The sequence below is a fragment of the Apus apus genome, chromosome 1 (genome assembly GCF_020740795.1).
Source record: "Apus apus isolate bApuApu2 chromosome 1, bApuApu2.pri.cur, whole genome shotgun sequence".
In the NCBI taxonomy this organism is placed as follows: domain Eukaryota; kingdom Metazoa; phylum Chordata; class Aves; order Apodiformes; family Apodidae; genus Apus; species Apus apus.
Genome location: NC_067282.1, coordinates 164,725,545 through 164,750,620, shown reverse-complemented (window position 1 = coordinate 164,750,620; position 25,076 = coordinate 164,725,545). Strand labels below are relative to the sequence as shown.

At 40.7% G+C, this 25,076-nt stretch overlaps 2 protein-coding genes across 2 annotated transcripts in view; both read left to right on the top strand.

Moving 5' to 3' along the window:
• Nucleotides 1–4,714: 4,714 nt before the first annotated feature.
• Nucleotides 4,715–8,042, top strand: RPS16 (ribosomal protein S16). The gene is made up of 6 exons (XM_051631404.1): nt 4,715–4,816; nt 4,901–4,956; nt 5,631–5,732; nt 6,430–6,526; nt 7,656–7,703; nt 7,849–8,042. The coding sequence occupies exons 2-6, from the start codon at nt 4,909–4,911 to the stop codon at nt 7,992–7,994; spliced, it is 441 nt and encodes a 146-aa protein (XP_051487364.1). The 5' UTR covers nt 4,715–4,816; nt 4,901–4,908; the 3' UTR covers nt 7,995–8,042.
• Nucleotides 8,043–13,928: 5,886 nt separating this feature from the next.
• The window catches only part of OTOGL (otogelin like), a 92,298-nt gene continuing 81,150 nt past the window's right edge, over nt 13,929–25,076 (top strand). The window contains exons 1-7 of the mRNA XM_051621881.1: nt 13,929–14,007; nt 15,093–15,132; nt 16,227–16,275; nt 18,432–18,492; nt 20,202–20,300; nt 20,947–21,101; nt 24,163–24,284. Coding sequence (XP_051477841.1) covers nt 13,929–14,007; nt 15,093–15,132; nt 16,227–16,275; nt 18,432–18,492; nt 20,202–20,300; nt 20,947–21,101; nt 24,163–24,284 — 605 coding nt within the window. The remainder of the gene's footprint in view (nt 14,008–15,092; nt 15,133–16,226; nt 16,276–18,431; nt 18,493–20,201; nt 20,301–20,946; nt 21,102–24,162; nt 24,285–25,076) is intronic.

Here is a 25,076-nt window from a genome sequence, read left to right as displayed (position 1 = left end):
CTGTGAAAAGCAAGCATCAGAAATAATAGGATCCATTAGCTAATTACACTTTATCATCAAACATGCATCAGTTGCAAAATGTAATATGAGAACTACATTCTGGTAACTCAGATCTTTCAGATTGTAAGAGCTGGCATAAAGCACGTCAGTGTCTTCTTTCCTGAAATACTTCTTACTTTTCAGTGAAGGAGTCCACTGATTTTCAAAATGTATAAATCTGTACAAGACAGAAACCTCCTGCAGCACATAGAGATGATTTTGCTCTCTGAAGTAAAACTGTAGGGAATGTGCTTTGTTTATCATGAATGAAATATCAACACATCTTTTCTTTGGTTAAAATTATCGACTCTGCTAAAAAAAATCCTACAATGTGTAATTCAATTGCAAATTGAGACATTTTGGTAGAAGACATAAACAATAATAATAATAATAATAATAATAATAATAATAATAATAATAATAATAAATGAATTTATAAATTGTTAATAATAATTTATAAATTTATAAATTGTTATAAATTGTTATTATTATAATTTATAAATTTATAAATTGTTAATAATAATTTATAAATTCATAAATGGTTATAAATTATTATTATTATTATTATTATTATTATTATTATTATTATTATTATTATTATGTGATTACAGACTATGTAGAGGAAATGTTTCTTTGTATTTCCTCTAAATGCCCCTTACTTTTACAATTATGATTTTTTAAAAATTTTCTATGACAACATACATAGAAGTAACTGAACATATTTTGCCATGGCTCTCACCTTTCTAGTAATGTTTCAGATATTATAAGAGAAAGATGATCTCACTAATTCTCTGTTTTTCCATGGAGAACATTTTTTCTCCAGGAGGAAATTTAGAGTCACATTACACCTGGCCTTGTTAACATACTGACCTTTACTCTTTGTTGCCTTACACTCTCAGTAGCTACATACTTCTGTTAAGTGGAAGCTAAAATGCCGTCCTCCTGGAATGTTTACCTTTTGAACCTACATATGAATTTGATTTGGAAGACGACAGGGTTCAAGTGGAGAACCAACATCATGATTTCACATGAAAGTCCAGTCACATGCTATTTTAAATTCCAAACTACGTGAAAACACAGAAAAAAACCCCAAACAAACAAACCTTGCCAACTCCCCACAAACACATAAATAGCAAAATTATATAGATTTGACGCATGCATAGAGACACCAAATAGAATTTCTGTTAGCATTCAAGTAACAAGTAAGTATACATTTAAAATTCACTGTTTGCACTACATTAGCCTGACAGTACTGGTGAGCAGTGTCCTGACACCCAGGTTTCGTACTGCAGTTTTCCATATGCTCCATGTTGGTTTCAAACTTAACAATGCTGCTCAGCTTGCCCCAGCTTACCAACCTTTGCCCACCTCCTGCCATTCCCCTCCTGCCCTCCTCCCCATGGACAAATGTTACCTACACAAGGTTGGTGCTCCTGTTGCAAAGGGAGGAAGCAGCCGGAGACGTTCCCCTATATACAGGACGAACACCCAGTGCCATAGCCTAGCTGTTTCCAGCAAACTGGCAGAGCAGCAGTGCGTGTGCCTGGTCTGTGGAAAGAGAATAGGTCACAGCAGCATCTTCCCCCATGGCCTGCAGTGAGGCCAGAGCAGCTCCAGTGGATGAGGTTAGGCAGCAATAGGATCTCAATCCCTTAAAGTCTCACTAAATGCCCCTGTAAAGGATTTAGTAGTTCTAAGATGCTTGTCGGTACAAAGATATGCAAGAGATCATCTGTTAGTACAATACAGAATCACTGTGAAATCAAGGACTTAGACTCAAAGCCAAATATTTTTCCTCCTGTTAGGAAATAATAAAAATGCCCTATTGAGATGGGGTAAAACCTGCCAGCTTTCTCTTGAAATGCTCTTTCTGGTAACAGTGGTTTACCAGCAAATACACCTTGATTTCTCTGGGCCTGATTATTCACTGTTTTGCATGTTGTGTAACTCTTCACACCCATGCAAAAGGCTAAAAAAAATTATTAAAAAATGGCTGCCAAACAAGTGCCTTACATTCCACAGGTGCAATTATTGTACAGGTAAAAAGGAAGTGAATACATGAGCCTATTGGTGGTGCTTGGAGATTCTCACTATGTTACTCTTTTTGAAATAAATCAGAGATAAATTACCATTCTAGAGCATTCTGTGCTGAGTAAAAGCAAGTAGGCATATTGTTAGTGCTTGGACTTTTCTTAGTAATAGTAATAATCTTAATAGTAATAATCTTACCTGAAGTTTTTTTCCTCATTCTGGTGTCTTTATTTTCATCTCATTTCTATATGGTGATATTTACAATCTGATTCTTTCATCCCATGTTACAGCCTATTTTCTGTGGTGGGTGGTTTCTAAATGCCTTCTATTGCCATTTTTATGCCCAAAAGAAAAGGAAACAAGCAGCACAAAGCGTGTAACCTTATCTTCCAGGCAACGCTATTAATACATGTTACTTAGCTTCCTGTTTTGCTATCAGAAAACAGAAAGATGTAAATGTGTATGTGTATCACTGGTTTTGTACACAGGCTCTTCTAAGATGAATGTTTTCAGTTCCAGCAAGATTGTGCAGCAAATGGACACCCAAAAGAGGATAAATTTTGCAGGACCTAAGAAAGCATGCTCCCAAAACCTAAGCTTTATACAAGCAGACATTTGAAAACTCCCTACTTAATGGAATATTTGGTACTAAAACATGGATCCTCATTACCAGGCCTCAGATAATGCACACAACAGATGTAGGTTTGCTCTCTTTTCTTTTAAAAGTGCCCTGAACACCTGACAAAACTCAGTTACTAATGGCCCACCTTTGGGTTGATCCTAAGTCTTAGTTGAATCTTTTTGTCTAACTGGGTTAATTAGGTATTTTCTCTTTTTTGCCTAAATAAAGGCTTTGTAATGTTTAGTATTCCAGCTCCTGCACCTGCTTTGATTATGGAAGTAAAAGATCTCCCTTATATGGAGCCACCTATTTTCACCAAATATGTACAAACTAAATCGGTTCTGAAATTTCCATTCTTACGTGAAAACTAACTGAAATTGGCCAACAAGCTGGTGACCGTTCCCCCTCTTCCAAGTGATGGGGAAATTGTGGATGATGAACAAGTGTGACTGCATAAACACTGTTCCTTAGGAAACAGCCTTAAAAAAAATACAATCACTTTTTGGGTCACATGTTCAAGCTTTGTACAATTGGGGGTTTGAGATGTGCTAAATCTTACACGCTCTGCACAGTACTATTCACTTGAATAGAACTAATCACTCAAATTGCATAAAGCTAAGTGCTTGTTTAAATCCTCACATGACTGATGACTAATGTTCAGTATTTAAAACCCTGTCCAAAGACAAAGGAACTGATTGTTTCTTTTGAGCAGTCAGCTTTCTAATTAATCATAGTAATTTAAATCTCCAAGCAGCATGATCTTGCTTAATCGATAAATTCTGTTTTTGTCCTCTGGACAATTTTGCATACTAAATACCAAACCTTAAAAGTAAAGTATTTTCTGTCTGTAAGTGATGTAAATTCCATGTTTTATGACAGATATAAAACAAGGAAAACTGAGATAAAAGTTCAAACTGATGGTGCTTCCAGGATGCCCTAAATCTAAGCACTCCTTGATCTGATCCTAAACATAAAGGTCCCTGTTTAAGTGGGTATAAAGAATTGCTTGAGCTTGCCTCAGTGTGCGATGCTAGAATGGAAGACAGGGTTTAATGGTTCATCTTCTCCAGCTGTTCACTAATCTTTAAAACCCAAAAGCTATGTTTGTATTGCTGCATCTCGAGGGAGCCCGGAGTGACTGTAAGCCTTCTGGGGAAGGCATCTTTGTGCTCTCTTTGGAGAAGAATGGGTTGTGCTTGGGACCGGGACGCCTAAAAGATGGCACGCTCTGGTGTCAGCAGAGACGTTTAAGAAAAGCCCTCTCGCAGGCCAGGCATCCGTTCTGTCCCTCTCCAGAAGTTGTTCAAGCTGCCGCAATCCATGCCAGAGCCCGCACAGCAAGTGACCTACCCTCCTTCCCCATTCCAACCTCGCCCGTTCGAGCGCGGGCCGCGCTTCTCCCGAGGCGCCGTCCCGGTGACCCGGGCGGGAGGGCCGCGCTCCTCCCGCGGAGCGGCGGGAACCCTGGGCGGGAGGTTCCGCACCGGCAGCGCCAGGCCAGCGCAGAAGCTTCAGGAGACAGCAGCTGCTTCTGGGGCGGCGCCCGCTGCCCAGCGCTCACGGCGCCCGGCAGGACTCCAGCCCCCGCAGCAGGAGCAGGACGTGCGGGGATTCTGAGTGCGACGGAAACAGCTCTTAGCAAACCGGCGCGGGCGAGCGGGAGGGACGAGGACAGGGTGCCCCCACAGCACCGTGCCGAGGCCGAGCCGCTGGCGGAGCCTTACAAGCGGCCCGCTCTGCCCCGTTTCCCCTCCCTAAAGCCTCCCGAGCCTCCCGGCCGGCGGCAGAACCCGGGCCCTCCTGCCGGCGGGAGGTGCCACCCGCCGCCCGCCAACCGCCACCCGCCGCCCGCCGCCCGCCAACCGCCAACCGCCACCCGCCAACCGCCGCCCGCCGGGAGGGCCTGGCGGACCCTCCCCCCGCCGCCCGGCGCGGCGGCTAACGGAAAGCTCGCGCGCCCCGGCCCCTCCCGGCTGCCGGAAAGCGCGGCCGGGCGAGGGAGGAGCGGCTGGGCGCACTGTCGCGCTGCCGGAAGACGGACGCTGCTGTTTGCGGCTCCGCTGCCCCTGAGCAGAGCCTGGGAAGCCCCGTTCGGTCTTTTTCCGGTGCCGCCGCCGCGGGAGGGTGAGTGTCCGGGCGCTGCGGCCTCCCCGCCCGCTCCCGGCCGCGGGTCCGGCCGCGCTAACGCCGCTTCCCTCTCTCTTGCAGGAGGAATCATGCCGGCCAAGGGCCCCCTGCAGAGCGTCCAGGTCTTCGGGCGGAAGGTGAGTCCGGGCGCCGCGGCCCGTTCCTGCTTCTCCTCGCTCTCGGGCTGGGCCGCGCCCTGGGACCTCGTGCGCCCGGGGTCCCTCGGCCTCGGTGCTGGAGCAGCGACGCTGGCTCCTCGCCGGGGCCGTGTGCGGGAGGGTCAGCGGGATTGAGGCCTGCGCGGCAGCTCCACGTGTCCCGCTCCGGGGCCGTGCGGAACAGGGGGAAATGTTTGGCCTCTTGGGGAGTGGGCTCAGGTTGTCTGGGTCGGAGCTCTGCCAGGAAACGGTCGTCTCTGTCGTTTCCAGGCCGTAAGGGCCTGGCTCACCATTGCCGTTCTGAAGTTCGTGCTGCAGGAATCCAGTGGCTGGAATAATTGTAGGTAGCAGGGTCTTGTGAGGAAACAAGCAACAAAAGTGCCATGTTGCAGAACGGAGAGGGTGTCTTTACCGCATTTATAGCTAAGTGTTGTAACTGTCTAACGTTTATAGCCATAAACTAAATACAGTATTGTTAAGATAGTCCCTTAATATTTTTAGTGAATGCCTGGAAGTGTAAAGAGTGGCACTTTTTTATTTAGTATGAGATGTTAATCTTGGGTATTAGGCTAAGATTTTTAGATTGTTACATAGAAATTGATTTCACTAGTGCAAAACTGAAGTGCTACACTAACACATATTTGTTTTTTTAGAAAACAGCAACTGCTGTTGCCCACTGCAAGAGAGGAAATGGCCTTATTAAAGTAAATGGAAGACCTCTGGAAATGATTGAGCCCAGAACTCTGCAGTATAAAGTAAGCATCCACCCAGCTTCCCACCACCTTTGGATATTAAAATGCTATTATACACATAATTGCTTGGTGGCAGAGAAGAATTGCTTGCCTTATTGACAGTTCTAAATTTTTGGTTGTGTTTTATCTGGTCACACTGTTTTACTGGGAGGAGTGGGGTTTTTTACTTAATCGGGTTAATGTGCATTAACATAATGTGAAGTATTTTCAGTATATCACATCTGTTTTTTAAGTTTAAATGGGGGACTTAAACCCGCCTTTTTAAAGATTCTTTAGGAGTTGTTAAGATAGCTGTTTGAACACTGCTAAGAGAATCTAAAACCTGAATAAAGTGTAAAAATAGTGGAGAAAACCACCCACAAATTATTTTAGATCTTCAATTTTAGTAACTTGCTATAGTTTTCCAGTGCTGATGTAATTAGGCCGTTTTACTTAAACTATTCCCTTGCTGTTCATTCCTGTGTTCATGTGTATTGCTGTTAAGATTTTTTTAGAAAAGACTTCAAGTTTATTTTACAGCAGCACTGGTAGATGTCATGGAATTCTGCAAGAGGTGTACTTAACCTGGGTGTGTGCTTATATAATGACATCTCTGTATTTCAGAACATACAATAGCTTCACATTTGTTAAACCTACTACAACTCTGATCTTTGTTTTTTCTGGTCACAAATTAATTTTCTTCCTGTGTTTTGTTTCCCAGCTGCTTGAACCTGTCCTCCTCCTGGGGAAGGAAAGATTTGCTGGTGTTGACATCAGAGTCCGTGTGAAGGGTGGTGGCCACGTAGCACAAATTTATGGTATGATTTTTGGTGGGACCTCTGGTGTGGGTTGGAACAGGTCAAGCCACATACTTAAGAGGCTTCAGTTCAGAATACTAACTTGTGCATCTTGCTGTTCTGTTTCTTTTTCCACTGCACAAACGTAGTTTTTCACAAGGTCTTGCTGGTTGTATTTTATGTGCAAAGTGTAACATCTAGAGTAAGATGCATGAAGTAAATTGATGGAATTTTGTGGAAATGTGAGGAAACTGTGCAGTATGTGAGGAAAACTTGCAGTATGACAGGACAGTTCAAGTGCAGCTGAGCACAGAGATTTTTGGGAGGAGGGAAAGGGACTTGTGATTAGATTTTTGTGTTGTTCAGAAACATCTTCCAGCTGACCTGCAGAGCTGGGCTGTTATTTCCCCTTGCAGAGAAGGTGGAGAACATACTTGAGTTAGCTGTTTATTTATAGAACTGCCCTTTACAAATGATGGATTTGTTCTGCTGTTTCAGTTTGGTTGTAGATCAGTGAAATGGAGCTGGAGCTGCATAAAGAGCAGAGATGTTTCAGTCTCAAAGCTGAGTACATTTGCTTTTGAGAAAACTCAGATTTTCATAAAAATCCTGATCTTAGTATTCTGACAGATAAAAGCCTAACGAACTCTGTACAGTTACTCCCATACTCCTGGTTTGAGTTCTGATTACTGTGTTACTATGCTGCAGGCTGGTTTTACTGAGGTATGCTAGATTTTTCACACAGTCCTGTTGTCTCCTTACTGTCTGTACACATTGATCAATTTTATCTTTGTTAAGTATAGCGATTTGAGAGAATGGTGCTCTTAAGGATTCTGAAAATTGGCTACTTGTAGGTAGGAGAGGAACCGATGTTAGTACTCAGAAAATGTGGTGATTAGGAGTGTCCCTGTACAATTCCTTGGCTAGCTGGCTGGCAGCCATCAAATCAACACATGAACAGTGGGTGGCCTCTTGGCACAGATTTCTTCAGATTTGCAAAGGTCACATGGCATGTGTGGGAGAAGAGGTTAAGGAGAGAAACGACAGTTTGACAGAAAACAGGACAGCAAGTCTTTCAGATAACTTGACACTTTGTTTAAGTTTGAAATACGTTTGTGATCCTTACTGATCCATTACCTTTTTTTAACAGCTATCCGTCAAGCTATTTCCAAAGCACTGGTGGCTTACTATCAAAAATGTAAGTAGTTTTCTTGTTGTATTAGCCTGAAGTGGCACCGTATGGCTGCTGGTATTTTTCATGCAAAAAATGTTAATATGCATTGGTTCTGTGCGAAACTTCTTAAACAGAAGAATTTCCTATTTATTTATTTATTTTTCAACAGATGTTGATGAAGCCTCCAAGAAAGAGATCAAGGATATTCTGATCCAATACGATAGGACTCTGCTGGTTGCAGATCCCCGCCGTTGTGAATCCAAGAAGTTTGGAGGACCTGGTGCTCGTGCACGCTACCAGAAGTCTTACCGTTAAAATTGTTCTACAGTTATGTGGCAATAAACGTAAAGAGAATTTGATACATTTCCTGGTTTTCTGTGTGCATAAGCTCATTTTTCACTGTGTTATAAGATTGATCAGTGAGTTGATCAATATTAAAGTAAGATGGGAGGGCTGTTTGCAGTTTGCTTTTATGCCTTCCTACTAAGTCAGTCTCAGTAGGCAGAGTCTTGGGGTCTGTCCTGTCAAGGACGGAAGTTGGACTTGATGATGGGTCCCTTGTAACTCAGCATATTCTGTGATTCTGTTGATGAATGGGTGGTTAGATACAGATGTGGTGCTTGGGGACACAGTTTAGCACTGGACTTGGTAGAGTTAGGTTCGACTTGATGATCTTAAAGGTCTTTTCCAAGCTGAATAATCCTGTGATCCTGTTAGCAGAACATACAGAAGGCTTACAGCCTATGTTTTGTGATACCTGCAGCAGTGTAGCAGTTCCTTAAAGCAGAGTTCACTCTTTGCTTTTTTGGTAAATCTAAACAAATAGGGACCTTTTTCAGTGCCTGGCTGGCCACTCTTCCTGGTGTTAGCAGCCTAGGTGAGTATTCTGTGTGAAAGTGTCCTTCTCAGCCTGCTTACAGAGTCGAGTTCATCAGGAGTATAAGTGTGAATCCGACCAGTGGCTGGTAACTTGGGTGCCTTGCTCTAGTGTGCAGCCCTAGCGCAGGGCAGCGTGCAGCAGCTCTGCACGCACCTCCGCGCTGGCAGTTTGTTTGCTTCCAAAGGACTTCTGTGTTCCTTGTGTGTTCCCCTGAAACACCACACAGTCAAGTTCCAAACACCGCTGTAGAATATGCTAGAGCAATGAGTATTGTCTGCCTGCATTAATTGCTTCTTTTGGTACCTCCTCAGTGGTTAGTGGCAAGGAACCCCTTGAGGGTGTAACTCGGCACAGTGATGTATGTAGTGGGTATTCAGGCAGCTGTGCTAATGTTTGTATTTAAAGTTCACTGTCAAAGCCAAAGTTAATTCTGGGAGTAAGGGAGGGAGGTCTGTTGAACTCTTGCCATACCAGATAATACAGAGACGGAGTTCTGGACTAGTCTAATTGTAGGAAACTTTTTTTTTAAAATAACAAACTCCGTATTGCATTCTGTTTCAATATAATATTTTGTAAATGTAAAACAGAAGTGATTTGGGGTTACAAGTACAGTTGGCACACTAGCTAGAGTGTGTGTATTAAATATGAAAAGATGTTGGAGAAGTTCCAGTTCCATCCATTGGAATTGAAGGTGATCTGCTTGGGACAAAAGAGTAAAGTTCCAAGTAAGATGTAGGATGTACCAACAAAAGAAAGACTAATTCCAACAGTGCTGGAAAATCTAATGTCTGCCCCTTGGAAGAGTTGCAAGTAGTTGATTGAGGCCTTGGATGCATGCTGACCCAACAGGCATGGGCACAGCCCTGGAATTTTGTTTCCAATGTTTGAAAGCCAGTTTGGAGAAGGACTGGAAGAAGCATTAGATACTAAGCAACTGAAAGCCTAGCTTCTGCTGGGTTGCTCTCTAAGCCTGGTGGTTTTGTGTCAAACTGGCTGGCCAATACTATGAGTGTATCAAGGAGCACCTTGATACTTGAGATTTTTGTTGGTCTTTCCATTAATATGGTATTTCTTCTCTCAGTTTTTTAATGATAGGTCATTTTAGTGCACTCATTCAACAAAAAGTTAAATCAGCTTCCTTGGGGGAATTGGAAAGGATAGTACAATTTTGCCTGTTTCCTCTGGCTTAGGAAAGATGGTGCTTGTGACTTTTTATAAATGTTAATATTTGTTATTATGTCTTTTTGCTTGTTCTGTAGAAAGGCATTTAAGGCATCCTCACTGAAGTGTAGTTATTCACAAATTAAGTGTGTTTAACTTGAACAAATTCCTTCTGGAAAGGAATTCTCCATCCATCTTCCGTTTTAGCATCTACCTCAAAATTCTGCGTTACATGACCTGAATAGAAGTAGAACACTTATCCAGACTCCTCACTCCCATTGAAGGGGACTGTTGTATATTCTATCACCAATTTACATGCCAGGATTTTTTGTCTTACACTGAGTGAATGAGATGCTCAATTCCAGACACTTGTCTTTTGGGCAAGATGCATAGTTTGCAATCCCCAGTTCCCCTTTTCTGCACCCTCAGATTTGCCCCATTTCTGGTCCAATGAGTTATTCAGAGTTTCTGCCCTGTAGCAGAGTTGCTCACAAATTATTCTAGCTCTTGGGCTGCCAAAACCTGCTATGTTCTTGCATTCTAGCCTGGCTTTCTAAGGAAAAGATGCTATGTAGGGTTAACTTCAAATGTGATTGCTTGAATTTCTATGAGTTTTGTGAAAACTGGCATCCTGGTAGATGTTAATTAGCTTCAGCTGAGGAAAAATAAGCATTTTAGTTGTTTGGCTCATGTGGTGACTGAAAGCAATGGCTCAGTCATTGCTCAGGAAATGTGGACTGGCCTGCCAGTTGGCACACGCATATCCTGTGCCGTGGTGTGTCCAAAACTGATCCTTGCATAGCTGGTTGAATGCAGGGAAAAATGGAAGACGCAAAGTTACTGTGGTGTGAAACTCAAGGAGGCAGGGCGAGAGGCAATACCTGATGCCAGTCACCCTAAGGGTGGATTTCACCGTTACCCGGAAACCTAATGTATCAGTTTTTCTGCCCAGAGAATGGCTTATAACAATTGGGGAGTTTTGATTTGTTGTTCTTTTATGGAAAAGCTGAAAATAAAAGTTGCATTGCTACCAATATATCCAGAGATGCTATCTGCGTGTCATTTCTTCAACCAAAAGGCTCTTGGTATAATAAAAATGTTTTCTGAGCTGAACTCTGATCCTATAAAAATGCCCCATTAATCCTGTAGAGTGATGTAATCCCCACAGACTTGCTTTCTAAATGAGAAATGTTCATGGAATCAGGCTGGTGTCTGCCTGGGTGGCTGAAGATTTTTCTTTTGAATGGTTACTTACTCATCACCCACTAGAGGGCTTAACTTCACTGGTGAAATGTAACTAACGTGAAATTTGAAGGTGTACAGGGAAAACCTGTTCAGAAAAAGGTTTCCTTTCCTAATGCCCTGCTTCTGCAGGGGTGTCAGTCAAGCCTGTGTCATTGGCCATCTGCTCTGGTCAGAGACACTCTTCCACATAGATACAGTAACAAATTGATCTTCAAGCCCCTAGTGAGGTTCTTGAGCAGCTGTGGAGGTGATTCTTGGAAAAGAAGAAATGCCACTAACCTCGTATTGCCCAGCTCTTTCGTTAATTTCGCTGGTGCTAATCCTTAGGAAGACCAGATGTGCACATTGAAATGTAGCCTCATTTGAATTTGTCATTGAAAATACCAGTTTAATGAAGGCTGGAGTGTGAGCTCTAGAAAGTACCATGTTTTGTTAACAATGACAATGGATCCAGTTCCAAACCAGGGTGATCTTGTACCCGTGGTGCTGAAGGTGGTTATTTTCTCACCCATTGTTTATAATCCTGATAAACTACCTAACCTGTATATAAAATAAAGTCCTCTCAAATGTTATGCTGAAAAGTTTTGGGCACAAAATGTTGACTGTAATATAAAATGTATTAACATTGAAAAGTCAATTAACATTGACATTTTTTCTTTTAAGAAAAATCTGTAGCTTAAAAATGTAATACCACATTTTTTTTAAGTATGGACCAGTGTGTCCTGTATTGTGTTTGTTTTCTTACAAAACTGATCATATTCTAATGCATGTTTTCAGTCTATGAGTATTCTGCTACTTGTGTAGATAGTGTGTCACTGCCTTGATATAGCTTGATTAATTTTTTAAAAAATCCATTTCTTAATATAGTCCTCTGAGTTGCAATTCAGTGTACTTGGCTGAATAGTTCTTTTTCCTTATTAGCTAACATCCTTCATGTCCTTGAGATTGTGCTGTTTCCTAGCCTGCCCTGAGAAGAGATATCCAGACCTAACAAAGCCTATTGCTCTGACACAAAGTCCCTTTGCAGCTGATGAGGGGTGGCTTACTTTATAAATATTAGAAATCAGACAACTGTGAAATACTAACGTGCAGCAAATATTTCCTCAAATTTGTTATAGAAAAATTGTAAAAACAAACAAACAAAAAAGAAGAGGAAAAAAAAAAGGCTGCTTTTGATAGTTTCTGTAAAAAAAAAAAAATAGTGCTTTAATATAAATGGAAATATTCTTTTTGTGAAGCTGCTTATGAATCATGGTGTGAAATACGGTCTTGAGGAACTGAGGAATCCCAGATCAGACTCCTCAGAAGAGTTTGAAACAGTTCCTAAACCAGCCTTAGCTTGAAAGTAAGATAACACAGAGACTGGTAATGGAAAGTTGAAGCTCTAATGCTTGGGTGCATCTCAGCTTGAGAGCAACCTAAGCAGTGTCCTCTAAGAGTAGATTTAAGAAAAGGTAACATGTTGAGTAGCCTCTGCGACTTACTGTAAGATAGGTGCCCATATAATAGTTCACAGTCTGTGAGTCTGAGTACCTTGGTGTGTTAATTTGGATCAAGAGCTCACTTCTTGTGCTGCTTTTTGCAGTTTGGATGTTTTTGGACCGCATGGAGCAGATGAAACCAAGCTGGGAGATGCAGCCCAGCTGCAGATGAGCCGCCAGTCCATAGGACCAGCCCATAGGTAGTGAGAGGTTAAAAGAAAGCAAAAAATCTCTTGAAATGAATGTCAGCTTCTGAGGTCCAACAGTAATAAAAATCATTCTTAGAAAATACCTTAAACACAATGTGGCTTTATAACATGTATGAGTTTGCAGTAAGTAACTTCACAAGTACTGTGTGGATACAGGGTTTTGTCTTTGTCTGTGGTTGGAGAGGTTGAGTGTTTTCCTTGACCTTCTTTTCCAGTCTAGCTGGGGAGCAAGGAAGAGAAAGGGCTAGAAGAAATGGTGGTAGAACTTTTTACCTGAGGGAAGCCATCCATTTCTACATTTTATTTTGGTCTAAACCCACCTTCTGTAGCATGCTCAGAGGGTGTCACAAAGCACAGTCTAGGAAGATTGGAGGGTTAAGCAAAAGAGGCTTCACATAATAAAATGAGTAGTAGCAGTTTCAATTAGCATTATTTGTGTCTTTAAAGCTGCACTTGTTAATGACTCTGTAACTGTTAGGCTAAAGCAGGTAATTTATTTCTGTTTTAAAATATGATAATTTTTTAATTTTGGTGAAATTATATATTTTATTGAAAATTAGAAACAAAACCCATTGGCCCCATTGACTTCTTTCTCCTTTTTGTTAAGATAAAAATGTCATGTTTTATTAAAAATGAAACATGATTAACCTATTGGAAGCTTTCTTTTGTGACATAAACAAACTATACACAAAAATGTATCTATGACTCTCTTAAAAACCCAGGTGTATTGTTTCATGTCTCTCCTTTAATCTCTAAAACTTCCTGTTTATAATATATACAGTCGCATCCCTGCTGGGTCTTGCAAAAATATTTCACTGTAATAAAGGGCAGCACTCGGCACAAGCTTCAAAGCACACAAAGGTGTGTGACGACTGAAGGAACTCTCAAGCCTTCATGACAGGGCAACATTTCTATGTCATTGTCTGCTTTGTTATAAAGGGCCGATTCAATTCAACAGGGGAGTAATTCTTGCAGGTCTAGAGAAAGTGTAACTAATACAGACTCTGCTGAGGAGTTACCATGCATTGCTAATGAGAGACATGCAGCCAGAAAGTTGTACGCAACTCTTGCAAAGCTCCTGGAGCTGTATGTAGCTACCAAGCTTCATGTCTCCTTTTCTTTTCTTTTGTTGCATGGCATTATTTCAAATAATGCACCTGACTATCTAACTTTTAAAGGATTTAAATGCACTGTAGAGATACACAGTTCTAAGATGCCATCGTAATCAAAGCCGTTAATTTGGATACATTTCCTATCACTAAGTTATACTGAAATGAACATTGTGGGAAAGCTCAGTTTAATGATACTGTGGAGTATATTCTTGCTTCATTCACTGCTGTCCTCTTTGCAAGGTAAGAACTCTATTTCATCATTGTAGTAGTAATACTAAATTCTAAAAAATATTTTTCTAAATATCGTAATATTGCAGCTCCTTCTTTATCTACTTCTATATAAACCCTTTTTTTGACCCTTGCTGGAATTAATAAATAAAAAACTTTTCAAACACAGATTAAAAAACTGTATATAACCTTTTTCTCTCACAGGTGTAGATGCTAAAATCATAGAATCATAGAACTATTCAGGTTGGAAAAAACCCTTGGGATCACCAAGTCCAACCATCATCCCTACTCTACAAAGTTCTCCCCTAGCTCTTTAAAAAGTAAATAAATTTCTGTCGATTTGCTACAAAACAATTATTTAGGAACAAAATTGAAGTTTCTTAGCTTTCTTGCCATTATTTCCAGATGAGTAAGCATCTAATGATTTTCAAAGGTGTATGGTTTTGTTTGAATAGAGTGTACCTGCAGTTTGTTTTAGCATTTTTAGAACGTTAGACTAAATAAACACTCTTCCGTTTGTAGAATCGATTCTATTTTCTGTGTAATGCAAATGGGTCTTGTAGATAGTTTTTATTTTTGCAGCAATTACAAGGATTTCTAAAGCAGTATGAGAAAGAAGGGGCTTGGTCTTTGTCTGTTTGCTTGTTTTTAAAGCATGGACACTAGAGCGTTCAAAATGCTTTAAAATTGTGGCTTACAAGTAACATTCTGAAAATTATGATAGGTAACCACCCTAAAGGTTTGATTCCAGAGAGCTCTGAGCACCTCTTTTCTTTTATCAGTTTTATTCTGAGCTTCTGAAGAACTATGAACTCTTTGCTCTTTTTCATGGTAGCATGTATCAGAACTGAGACAATGGAAACTTGCAGGTGATGAGTACTTGAGAGAAAGAAACTCTCATGAAGGAAAGCATGTGGTGCTACATCCCTTGGAAAAAGAAAAAAGTTTCTGTAAAGATGCTCTGGAAAATTGAGGATCATTAAAAAACAAAATTCAATAGTATTGTTTTTAAATTGACAAAATGTTGCTTGCTGAGTTCAGAGGAAGACTGCAGAAGAAAAGCAAAACATTTAACTTGATGACTTTTTAACCTACAGGATCTTGTTGCAAGATTTCTCTTTTGAGAAGAACTTCAAGGTAAGTTTTTATTCCTGATTTGTCAAGTCCTACAAACAGAACAAAAATGAGTAATTGTGAAGCAGTGCAAGTTAGAAAGTAAAATATAGCCTTGAATTCAACATGTAAAATGTCATGTGCATATACATTGGATGTAAAACACACTTTTGGAATGTTTACAACTCTTTTCGAAGAATTTACATAAAGGGCACAGGTCCTCTGTTTGAAAAATGGAGTCCCCTATAAAAAAATTATTCTTCCACTGTCTTGAGAAAGCTTAGAGGAATAATGGAATGAAACCAGGATGAGATCATGATTTCATGACTGGAAAAATACATTAAATGAGTATCCTTCTACAGTTTTAATTGCATGATAAAATCCTGACTTCTATTTGGAGCACAGAAAAGTAAGTGCTATACAGCCTTAAAACAAACATTTTCAATACAAGTTTTGATGTAGAAGCTGAAATCCAAACAAAACCCAAACTAGGGAATGTTCCCGATCCCATTGAATTAAATGGGAACTATGCCATCAATTTCAATATGAGCATCCAGTCGGATGTAGCTTCTCATGTTTAATGACCTCTAATACCTCTGGCAAACAAACACGCACATCAAATGACATGCCGTCTTGGACTGTTGTTAAAACTAAGTATGTATTATAGTTTGATGCCCTTATTTCTAAACTTAATCACAAATTCAAGTAATCTACACCTGGAGAATAATTTCTTCCTATCAAAAGTACTGTCACATTATTCAAGTAACTTTTGGGGAAACTTGCAGCCACTTGCACTTAGCATCAAATAAATATGAAGCTGCTTTTACAATTTTGTATCCTGTCATGTAAGCCTATTTTGCCTATTTGTGTCTGCCCCACAAGCTCCAGGTACCTCCCTGTCCTAGCAGAGATCAGAGAGCAGCCCAATTCTGTAAAATGAGACTACGAGAAGAAAACATTTTTTTAAAAAAACCCTCACCTTTTAAAATGTTAACCCAAGAAAGACCTCTTTGATAAAGTGATGGTAATCAGAGAGAAACACTTCTCCCTGGGGAGCTGCTTATTCAGGTTGCTCCAGGGACCTTTGATAATACAAGATCCTTTTTGTTTTCTTCCAGAAATGAGTTTAATGCAACTCGACAGAAAAGAGATCTCATAGCAGCTGAGGTAGGTTATACCTCCAAAAGCGGGTGGGAGGGGAAACCCTCCCCTCCTTTTCTGCTCTGGGCCTTTGCTGTCCTTACAAAGGAGCCTTTGTGGGGAGAAGGGCTGTGGTAACAGGAGGACAGTGAGGAGGAGCAGCCATTCCCTATCTGCTCATCCTCTGCGGGAGCCCATAGCCTCATGCCTTCATTCAGGCAAAGTGCCTGGTGGGCAACCCACCCTGAGGAGCCGGTTGATGCCCACCATGGGACTGCGACAGCTCTGTCTTTTGTGAGGGTGAACAGAGAGCCCTACAACGCTGCTCATGTTTCGTGAGGGGCACCATGGCATCTCCACCAGCAAGGCTCTGTCCCACACATTGCAGTGGCAGCTTTGGCCTGGCTCTGCTTCCCACTGCCCGGCCCACCCCTGCCTCAGCACTTTATCCTGGCAATATTGTGCTGAAATAGTGAACCAGGGAATCTCATTCACCTGCTGGTACATGTCTCAGGCTATGGAGCCTAAGCAAGGGTTATCACCCTTTTCGATGGCGGCAGGTAGGAAGCCCAAGGTGGTCCTTCCCCATGGTCTTGCAAGGGGCTTGCAGCCCAACTACGGATGATTTTTTGCAAGTCCCTTTCAGATAGATGTGCCTCTTGATCAAGTAGTAGCTGGTGTGAAACACTGTGCTAAGGCAAGTCGAGCCTCTGAGGGAAATGGGCCCTCAGGACTGACAGTGTCCCATGTGGGCCTTCAGGAGGAAAGTGCTGTCACAGCAAGGGCTCTCTACCTCCTTGAAATAACGCAAAGGCCAAAAGCCACTTTCCTGCAGAGAAGGGGTCAAAGTAAATATCAGGGGAAATGGTAATGGGCATTGTTGTGCAGGGAGGGAAAGGATCCTCTCCAGCTAGCAGCAGGCCATGGGGACCGGGAATAGCTTTGGTGTGGGGGCCTTCCAGGACCTGATTTGATGAAGTCCATTACAGGCAGATTTTAGATAGATTGTGCAGCTTGGATGCATCTCCTGATGTATTTCCAGTTGGAAAAGGAAAGTTTTAAAGTCACTGTATGGGGGCCTTAGTGAGGCTTAACCTAACCTATTCCTTGCACAGCACTGTTCACTTTGAGATCCATTAGTTCATACTCCAGACATGGAGAATGACCGGTGGCAGGAGGGAAGAACGGAATTAGCTTACAACTTAAAAAATATATTTTGCTTAGTTGAGCAGCTGAAGGCTGGCATATCTGTTTGTAGGAAGCACAGAAGGGTAACTGTTGTCCCATAGAAAATCAGAGAGGGGATGAATAAAAACCACAGGGAAGAAGAGCTATTTAAGCAAAAGGGCCAAATTTTATAAACCAAAAGGATTTAAACTGGACATTAATAAATGTAAGAAATATTTAACTACCTAGCACTTCACCCTTGTAAGCTTTCCAATCAGACTGATGGGGGCAAAAACCTGAGTGCTTTCAGCCTAGAATGGGATCAGTTCTAAGAAGAGACAAAGCAATGTGACAAGCAGCAGCAGCAGAGTACTGGGTCAGATCCAGGATTTCCTTATAGTTTGATGTTCCCCAGTTTCTAAACAAGACAGGAAGCATATCAAGAAGTTCTGCCTCCTCTTTTGTTTGGGATGAACCAAAATGCAATTCTGAAGGATCTCAAGTTGGAGTGGCCACAGTGGGATGACCAGGGTGCAGCACAGAGCCTGAGTAAGGGGAGAGGATGAAATGGAGGGATATCGCATCTTTGAGCCCTCCACCTACTGGTATTTGACCAAAGTGAAAAGGCAGGAGTGCTCTCTGCCCCCTCAGTTGTCCATCAAAATGTAAATGCAAAACTTCCCAGGTGGAGACCTGCTGGTTCATTGGCACTGGAGGGTATGGAGAGGAGGCCAGAAGTGATCCCACAGCACAACTGTATCATTCCCCACCCCCTCAAAAGCTGTGCTTCTCCTCCCTATGGTGCCAATTGCTGCAGCCACCGCCTTCCCCACTGGCATGGGCTGCAGCTCCCTCCTGCAGGGCCCACAGCTGTGCCATGTGCTGGCCGAGCTGCAAATCACTCTTCTGAATTAAAAGTCCCAACCAGTGTTTGTTAGGCTGTAAGGCCTCAGGTTCATAGTGGCTCACTCCTAAGGCACAAACACCCTGATTTTGCTTTAACATTTCTCTGACAGATTCAAGCTGCCTCTCCTCGGACACACCTTCACGGGGCCTTGACGCGGAGTCTGCCGGGAGGTCAGTACCGTGCTCCTCACCCGCAGGAGGAGAGGTGGTCCTGAAAATGCTGTCTTCCTACCAACTCTTCTGTGTTACCATGGCTTGTGGGAGCTCTCCTTATTTTATCCTCTTCAAAAATCTTCTCTGTCTCATTTTCTCATTTTCTCTATGTTAAATCAGGGAAAATTCATGTTAAAATTGTACTTTCAAAATAATGTCTTACAACCAAATCTGAACAGCTAACTAAGGCAATCCTTCGAATTTTCATTAAAAATAAAAAATTAGTTCCATGCAATTTTTCTTTTCTGCCACTTTTTCTGGCCTTGGCAGAGGATGCAAGTAAGCATATGACAGGTCACGCAAAGGGATGGGGGTGCTCAGGCAACGAGCGTCCAGCTGTTCCTGGAGAGCTTGAAACATTGTACAGATGTAAAGCAGGTCCAAGTTACAGAAGCTTTTTGTAGAAAAATTCATTGTATGCAACTGAACTTTGGTATCCTTCTTGGAAAATATGTATGCCTGGGTAGATGCTTTCTGGTTGTTTGTTTGTTTTGTTTTCCATATAAACAAATTAGTGTAACTTTAAAGCTCACAATTCTAACAACAACAAAGATGTTTTCCACATTAATGCTGCTGTGTAAGCAGTATTTTCTCCTTTGCCAGTATTTTCAGAGTATGTGTGTATATTGGGAAAGCAATTTTTAAATGGAAAAAAAAAAACAACTAAGTGTGGAAGGGCTTTTTCACAGTGAAGGCTGATGGTCTTAATAGTTGGTAATTTCTGTGTGTGCATTACTGCAAAGGTCCCATTTGATTCCTATTTTATATCACTAGCAACTTTACCAAGGCTTCACTGGGAGTAGAAGTGCCTTTTTATTTCATTTACTTCCTCATTTTTGCCATGCTTTTAAAATATCCATCAGCAAGATTGTAAGCATTTCTATCTAGGGTTTTAGTCCTTCCCTGAGAATTAAAGCAACTATCTGCATAACCTGATGAAATTTTCCTTTCAGACTATATTTCTTCTCCACTTTTGGGAAACTATAATTTAGACCCACCTCAGTGAGGGGTTAGTAGGTGCCAGTGAGGTCTTATCTTCCAAACATACTATAAGACCCTTTAATAAAACTGAGTTTGGAAACAATTACTAATTATAACATAAAACAAGCCATTCCCATGGAATCTTAAGTCTCTGACTCCAGTCACCGCTTAAGCAGAAATAACTTTTTAACTGAATTTTTTTTTAGCATGGGGGGAAGGTTATTTATAATTGGTTTTGACTCTGTAAATTATATATTCTGGCCTGTTCATAAGCTGAATGTACCCTTTGCTGTAATGCTTAGGAGGGAGGAGCTGAACGTATGTATACGTTGAGCTGAATTTATTGAATTAGAATAATCTGTGTCCAGTGTATTTCAAGATCAGCAAGACTGGGACTTGCTTTCTTTACATGGGAACTTGACCTTTTGTTTGCTGGGAGGAGGTTGACCTTTTGCTCCTTTGTTAGTTTACAAGTCTCAAACCAAACGAGAGAAAACCTTGCTTCTTTTTTAACCAAGGAACACAAAGGATAAAATTAAGTAAATGTTAGAAAGTGGACATTATTGTCAGTTAATTTTCTTAGTTAATACAGCTGCTTATGATTTAACAGTAAACAGATTTAAAGTGGATCTCAGTCTGTTTGTGAAATACTTTATCTACTGAAAGGCTGCTGTGCTTCCTTACAGGTTCATGTCCTCAGGAATGCCTTAATGGAGCAGCCTGCACAGAGGCAGGTGACTGTGACTGTCAGTTATTTCAGGCTCAAGGAAGCAGGTGCCAAATTGGTAAGTTTTGGGCCAAAAGAGTCAAGTTTCAGCTTCAAGTGAGATTGAAGGTGCAGGTTTTTAAAACAATAGCATTAAAAGCATAGTTGTGATTCCTCTGTAGAAGGACTGTCATTCAACTAGTAGCTAAGAGGATTAAAATGATAAGTGTTAGGAGTACATATAGAGCAACATGAGGAACACCCACATTTTAGCACTTGGGCTTTAATGATACACAGATGCCACAACAGATGGAGCACTGTCTATTACGTCAGTAGCTAGCCAGCCTTTTTATGGTCACTGCATTTTTCTAATAAAATTACTACACATAAAATTACCAAATATTTCAGTGCATTAGTTTCTGGACTCTACTGTGTGTAGGGATCAACATGAATTGTCTTCCAGGATCTGGAGTAGATCTAAATCCCTTACCTCTACTTAAAATTAAAACATATCCACTAAAGAAAATAAAAATCTTATGATGATCACACATGACCAAAACTACAACATAAGGATTAAAAAAATGTATTGACTTTAAATAAAGTTGAAGAAATGAGGCTTTCTTTTGTCCTTGCTATATATTTCCTTTTTAAGCTCTTATTTCCTTTCTGACACCTCTTGGTTTTTGATTACTGTGCTTATTGTAAGCTCTGTGTGTTCTCTCCAGTGCCTAACACTGGTAAGGACCGAGATGGGATTTGCAAATCATGGGGACAGTATCACTTTGAAACATTTGATGGCATCTACTACTACTTCCCAGGAAATTGCTCTTATATTTTTGCAAAAGACTGCAATACTCGAGAACCCCAGTACACTGTTTGGGTAAGTATTTTAGCATACAGTAGAAATAACACATGGAGTATTCCTGTATTACAGGACTTAGTTTTCAACGTAAGAGAAATAAGTAGAGAGACAATAAATACATTAAACCATTGCATTTCTTACTTAAATATAAAACTATCGTGCTGGAAAATGTCTAAGCCTATGTGCAGTAGCTCAAAATACTGATGAAATGATAATTGAGTCATTATATTAAAAATAGCAATTCTTATTCCCCCTATCCTAAAAAGGATCTCTGATCTCTCCTTTCTGGGAGCAGAAGTGGGTCTTAAAGCAGACCTTGAAAACGTCAGCTGTCAGATTGTAAAAATACTTGTGTTGCTGAGTAAAATGCAAACAGCTACCACCTGCCTGATAGCTGGGCACCCAGGTGTCCTGGGTGCTGATCCGCAGCCATCACTGCCCTATAGGGAGCTGCCTCTCTGGCCCATGGAAAACTTTGTCCCCTCTGGGGATTTGTCTTCTAATTTTGGATTACCTCTATGTCATGTGGAGAAGATTAACAGCTCATAAGCCTTCATCTTGACCTATGTATGGAAGGAAGTATTTTTAGTAATTTCTTCAAATTGTTGAGTATCCATGGTTAATGACTTTGGGTCAGGGAGAGTTCAAACCTATACTCTCTTTGAAGGAAGATGCTCTGTTTATTGGGCTGTTGGTTACTGTGGGGAGAGGATATGATGTCATTATGTTATTTTTTACACAATGGTTGGGATTTGGTGCTGATTGGGCAAGGGAGAGAGGACAAGATGGATCCCAATTTGGAGCCCAGGTGGTCACAGACCTCAGAGGGGCAAGGGCAGACCTAGATGCTTACTTCTGCTATAAGGGCCAGTTTTCATTTATAAACACATGACCTCCTTTCCCTCCAGACAATAGCATCTGGTGAAGATGAATCTGCCATTAAACTGCCATTCCTGTTCACTCAGGATGCAGACAGATATTGTTACACCTGCCTTCCATGACTTAATTTTAATTCTTTGGATTTTTTGTGCAGCTATCATATTTTTTGAGTTTTCAGAAAATGCTGTAGCAAAGCACAAGACTATATTTAAACCTAGAATAGCTATTTCAGTGTATTCCAGTTAATTTCCAGTGGATTTCAGTGGATTTCTGGTGAAAAGAGAGAAACTACCATTTGATTGCTGGAACAAATGTGTTTTGTTAAAAACTGAAAATGTTTACTCAGAAAAGGCACAATTAGTGTTGAAGCACTGCAGTGATTATAGGCTGTGCAATGGTTAGCCAAGAACCTCATCAAATCCACACTTTATGGTCTTTCTGGCTTTAATAATCCACCTTTCTAAAGGAGAAGAAAACAAAATAAGTATTTTGATTTTCCTTGATTATGTTTCTGAATTGGGCCAGGTTTACATAAAAACCATCTGTCAATACTAGTAACATTTATGTTGTCTTTAATTATAATTATCTTTATACATGTGAAAACTAATGCTTTTCCTGGTTTGGTTTATTTCACTCTAAGAAGCAGTAACTAGTTTTTAATTCCAGGATTAAGTAACAGTTTAGAAGTCCAGTTTGAATATGTGTTAGCATTGTGGGTGTTTACCAACAGATCTTTTCTACAAAGATGATAGCTCTAGTTACTTTTACAGCCTCCACTACTAACCTGGCAAAATGTTTCTCAATAACTAATCTATTTAGTTTCTCAGCACTGCCAAGTAAACTGGTAATGCAACTCCCATCCTTCTCAGAGAATGGTGGCACACACAGTCATAGGAGTAATATTTGAGCTATCTAAATTCTATTTATATTTTAATTTAGGTAATGATAGGCATCTAAGGTTCACAACACATTCTGCTGTCTCCTCAGCGGTGTCTAAAGTCAGCTCACATACTTTTGAAGCATGGTAGTGTAGGACATCTCACTGAGATCAATGAAATCTGTTGAAGTTTTTCTCAAGCCCTTGGAGTAGGTATGTGCTTAAAACTCCGACTATGTGAGTGTAATTCAAAACTGTGTAGTAGTTAATTGGTTAGAGCCTATGCACGGAAAGTTGGAGACCTACATCTCTAGAATAAATCTGAGTAAATCTGAACTCACAGTTTTCAACTCCTGAGAGCATGCCCTGGCCAATGAAAGCTGTGTGGTCTCTGAGGACAAGGACCTTCCTGGAGGAGTCATGCTCTGCCATGGCAAAGGCTGGGAATACAAAAGGAAGTCTGACTTTGGGGGTAGCCTCCTTTTTGCCAAACTATAAAAGAGTGCTGGCTTATCATGCCTGTTCCAAACTTTGATTATACATTTTTTTTTAATGTGAGATCTACTTCACTGCCATAAAACTGTAGACATGCTGAGACAGGAGTTGCACAGTTTTCATTTCTGGAAGCCTGCATCTGAGATCTGTTTTAACACCTCTCTCTAATAGTGGGCAGCTGTGGAAGTCATACAGTACTGATACTTGAGACACATTTTTGTGGATCTTTCTCTGACTGACTGAAACTTGTATTTCCATTGTTGTGCTAAAACTAGAAAAGCTGATAGGTGTCTCAAACCAATACTGTGGCTCACTGTGCTCACTCTGAAGTCTCAGCAAATCCTGGATGCATCAGGAAGGCAAGGTGGTAGTTCAGGCAATGCCAGTTTCAGTTCTCATGGAGAACTCTGGTATTATCTTGAGGTTTTGTATTGGGTTGCAGTCCCTCTTACAGATCAGACCTCTAGAAACAGAAAAATAGGGGTATCTCCTCAGTGCAAATATGAACTCCTCTATTGGCAGTTATAAGCTAGCTCACTGTCTCTGAAGTTAATCTACATAAAATAACTGACTATTTAATCCAGTATTTACATCACTATCTTGTGGTTCTCTGTGCTAGTAAACAGTCATTGTATTTCTCAGTAGTATTAGACAGTGTGAACTTCTAGTTTTGCATGTCTTTGTGACTTTTAAAAATGTATTTGTAAAGCTCTTTCAGTATTTGATGCATAGAAATGCAAATTATCATATATGAATTTATGAAAAATTGAATGAAATTATTGAAAACAAACATTTATTCTTATTGTGTGTATATTTTTCCACTCTTAGGTTCATAATAGTCCTCACTGTTATGGTTCGGTATATACTTGTCAGAGGTCTGTCAGCTTATTTTTTTCAAACCAAGAAGAAATAATTATTTCAGGACATGAAGTAAGAAAAGCTGGAACCAGGTAAGTGTTCTAATGGTGTGTTTTAACATTTTATTGCAAAAAATATAGTTTGGACTTTGGGCACATAATGTTTTTTAAAGTAGCCAGAGAAAACAATTTTATATATATCTATATGTATTCCTTGCTGTTCTGTATTGGAGTTAATGGAGCTCTAGTATGAGCAGATGTAGTGGTGCTGATGTAATGCCTGACATCATTTTCTTCTAGACAAGTCTGAATTGGTTGAATCAAATATATTAAGTCCTCTTTGCCCCTTTGGGCAAAAACCCCACAAAACATCTCTGAGGTACATCAACCCCCAGATTTACCAGTTTTGGTTTTTTGTTTGTTTGTTTTAATAATTAAAACAATGAATGCAAGGCTATCATAAGTGAGTTGTACTGGTTTATGAAGTATAGTAGTTTTCAAGGAGTTGTTAAGGTGTTCTTGCCATCCCCTTTGATGTAATGCTCTAGCCATTAACATCTTAGACTAATAACTACAGCGATTCTGTTCATCTCAGCAGAAGTAACTTTGGAAGATTAGAATCAGATCTGTGCTGCAATCTCATTGTCCAGTGGTCTTTGGCCAAAGGAGGAGTGATGACCTTGTGCCCAGAAGGACCACTGGTGGTCACAGTGTCACAAAACTCCCTGCACAATGCAGCATGCTTGTGAAGTCACATATTCCTCCTCAACATGCCCATGCTGGGTTTTGAAAATGAAGATTCATTATGCTTTCAGGCTTATAATTGGTACAAGTATTGGTACAACTGATGGGTGTATGCAGCAGAAAAGCCTTCCTTTTTGATGG

Coding starts and splice junctions, on each gene's coding strand:
- RPS16 (XM_051631404.1), top strand. CDS start 4,909: ATGCCGGCCAAGGGCCCCCTGCAGAGCGTCCAGGTCTTCGGGCGGAAG. Junction 4,957..5,630: donor TCCAGGTCTTCGGGCGGAAG/GTGAGTCCGGGC, acceptor TTGTTTTTTTAG/AAAACAGCAACTGCTGTTGC. Junction 7,704..7,848: donor GGTGGCTTACTATCAAAAAT/GTAAGTAGTTTT, acceptor ATTTTTCAACAG/ATGTTGATGAAGCCTCCAAG.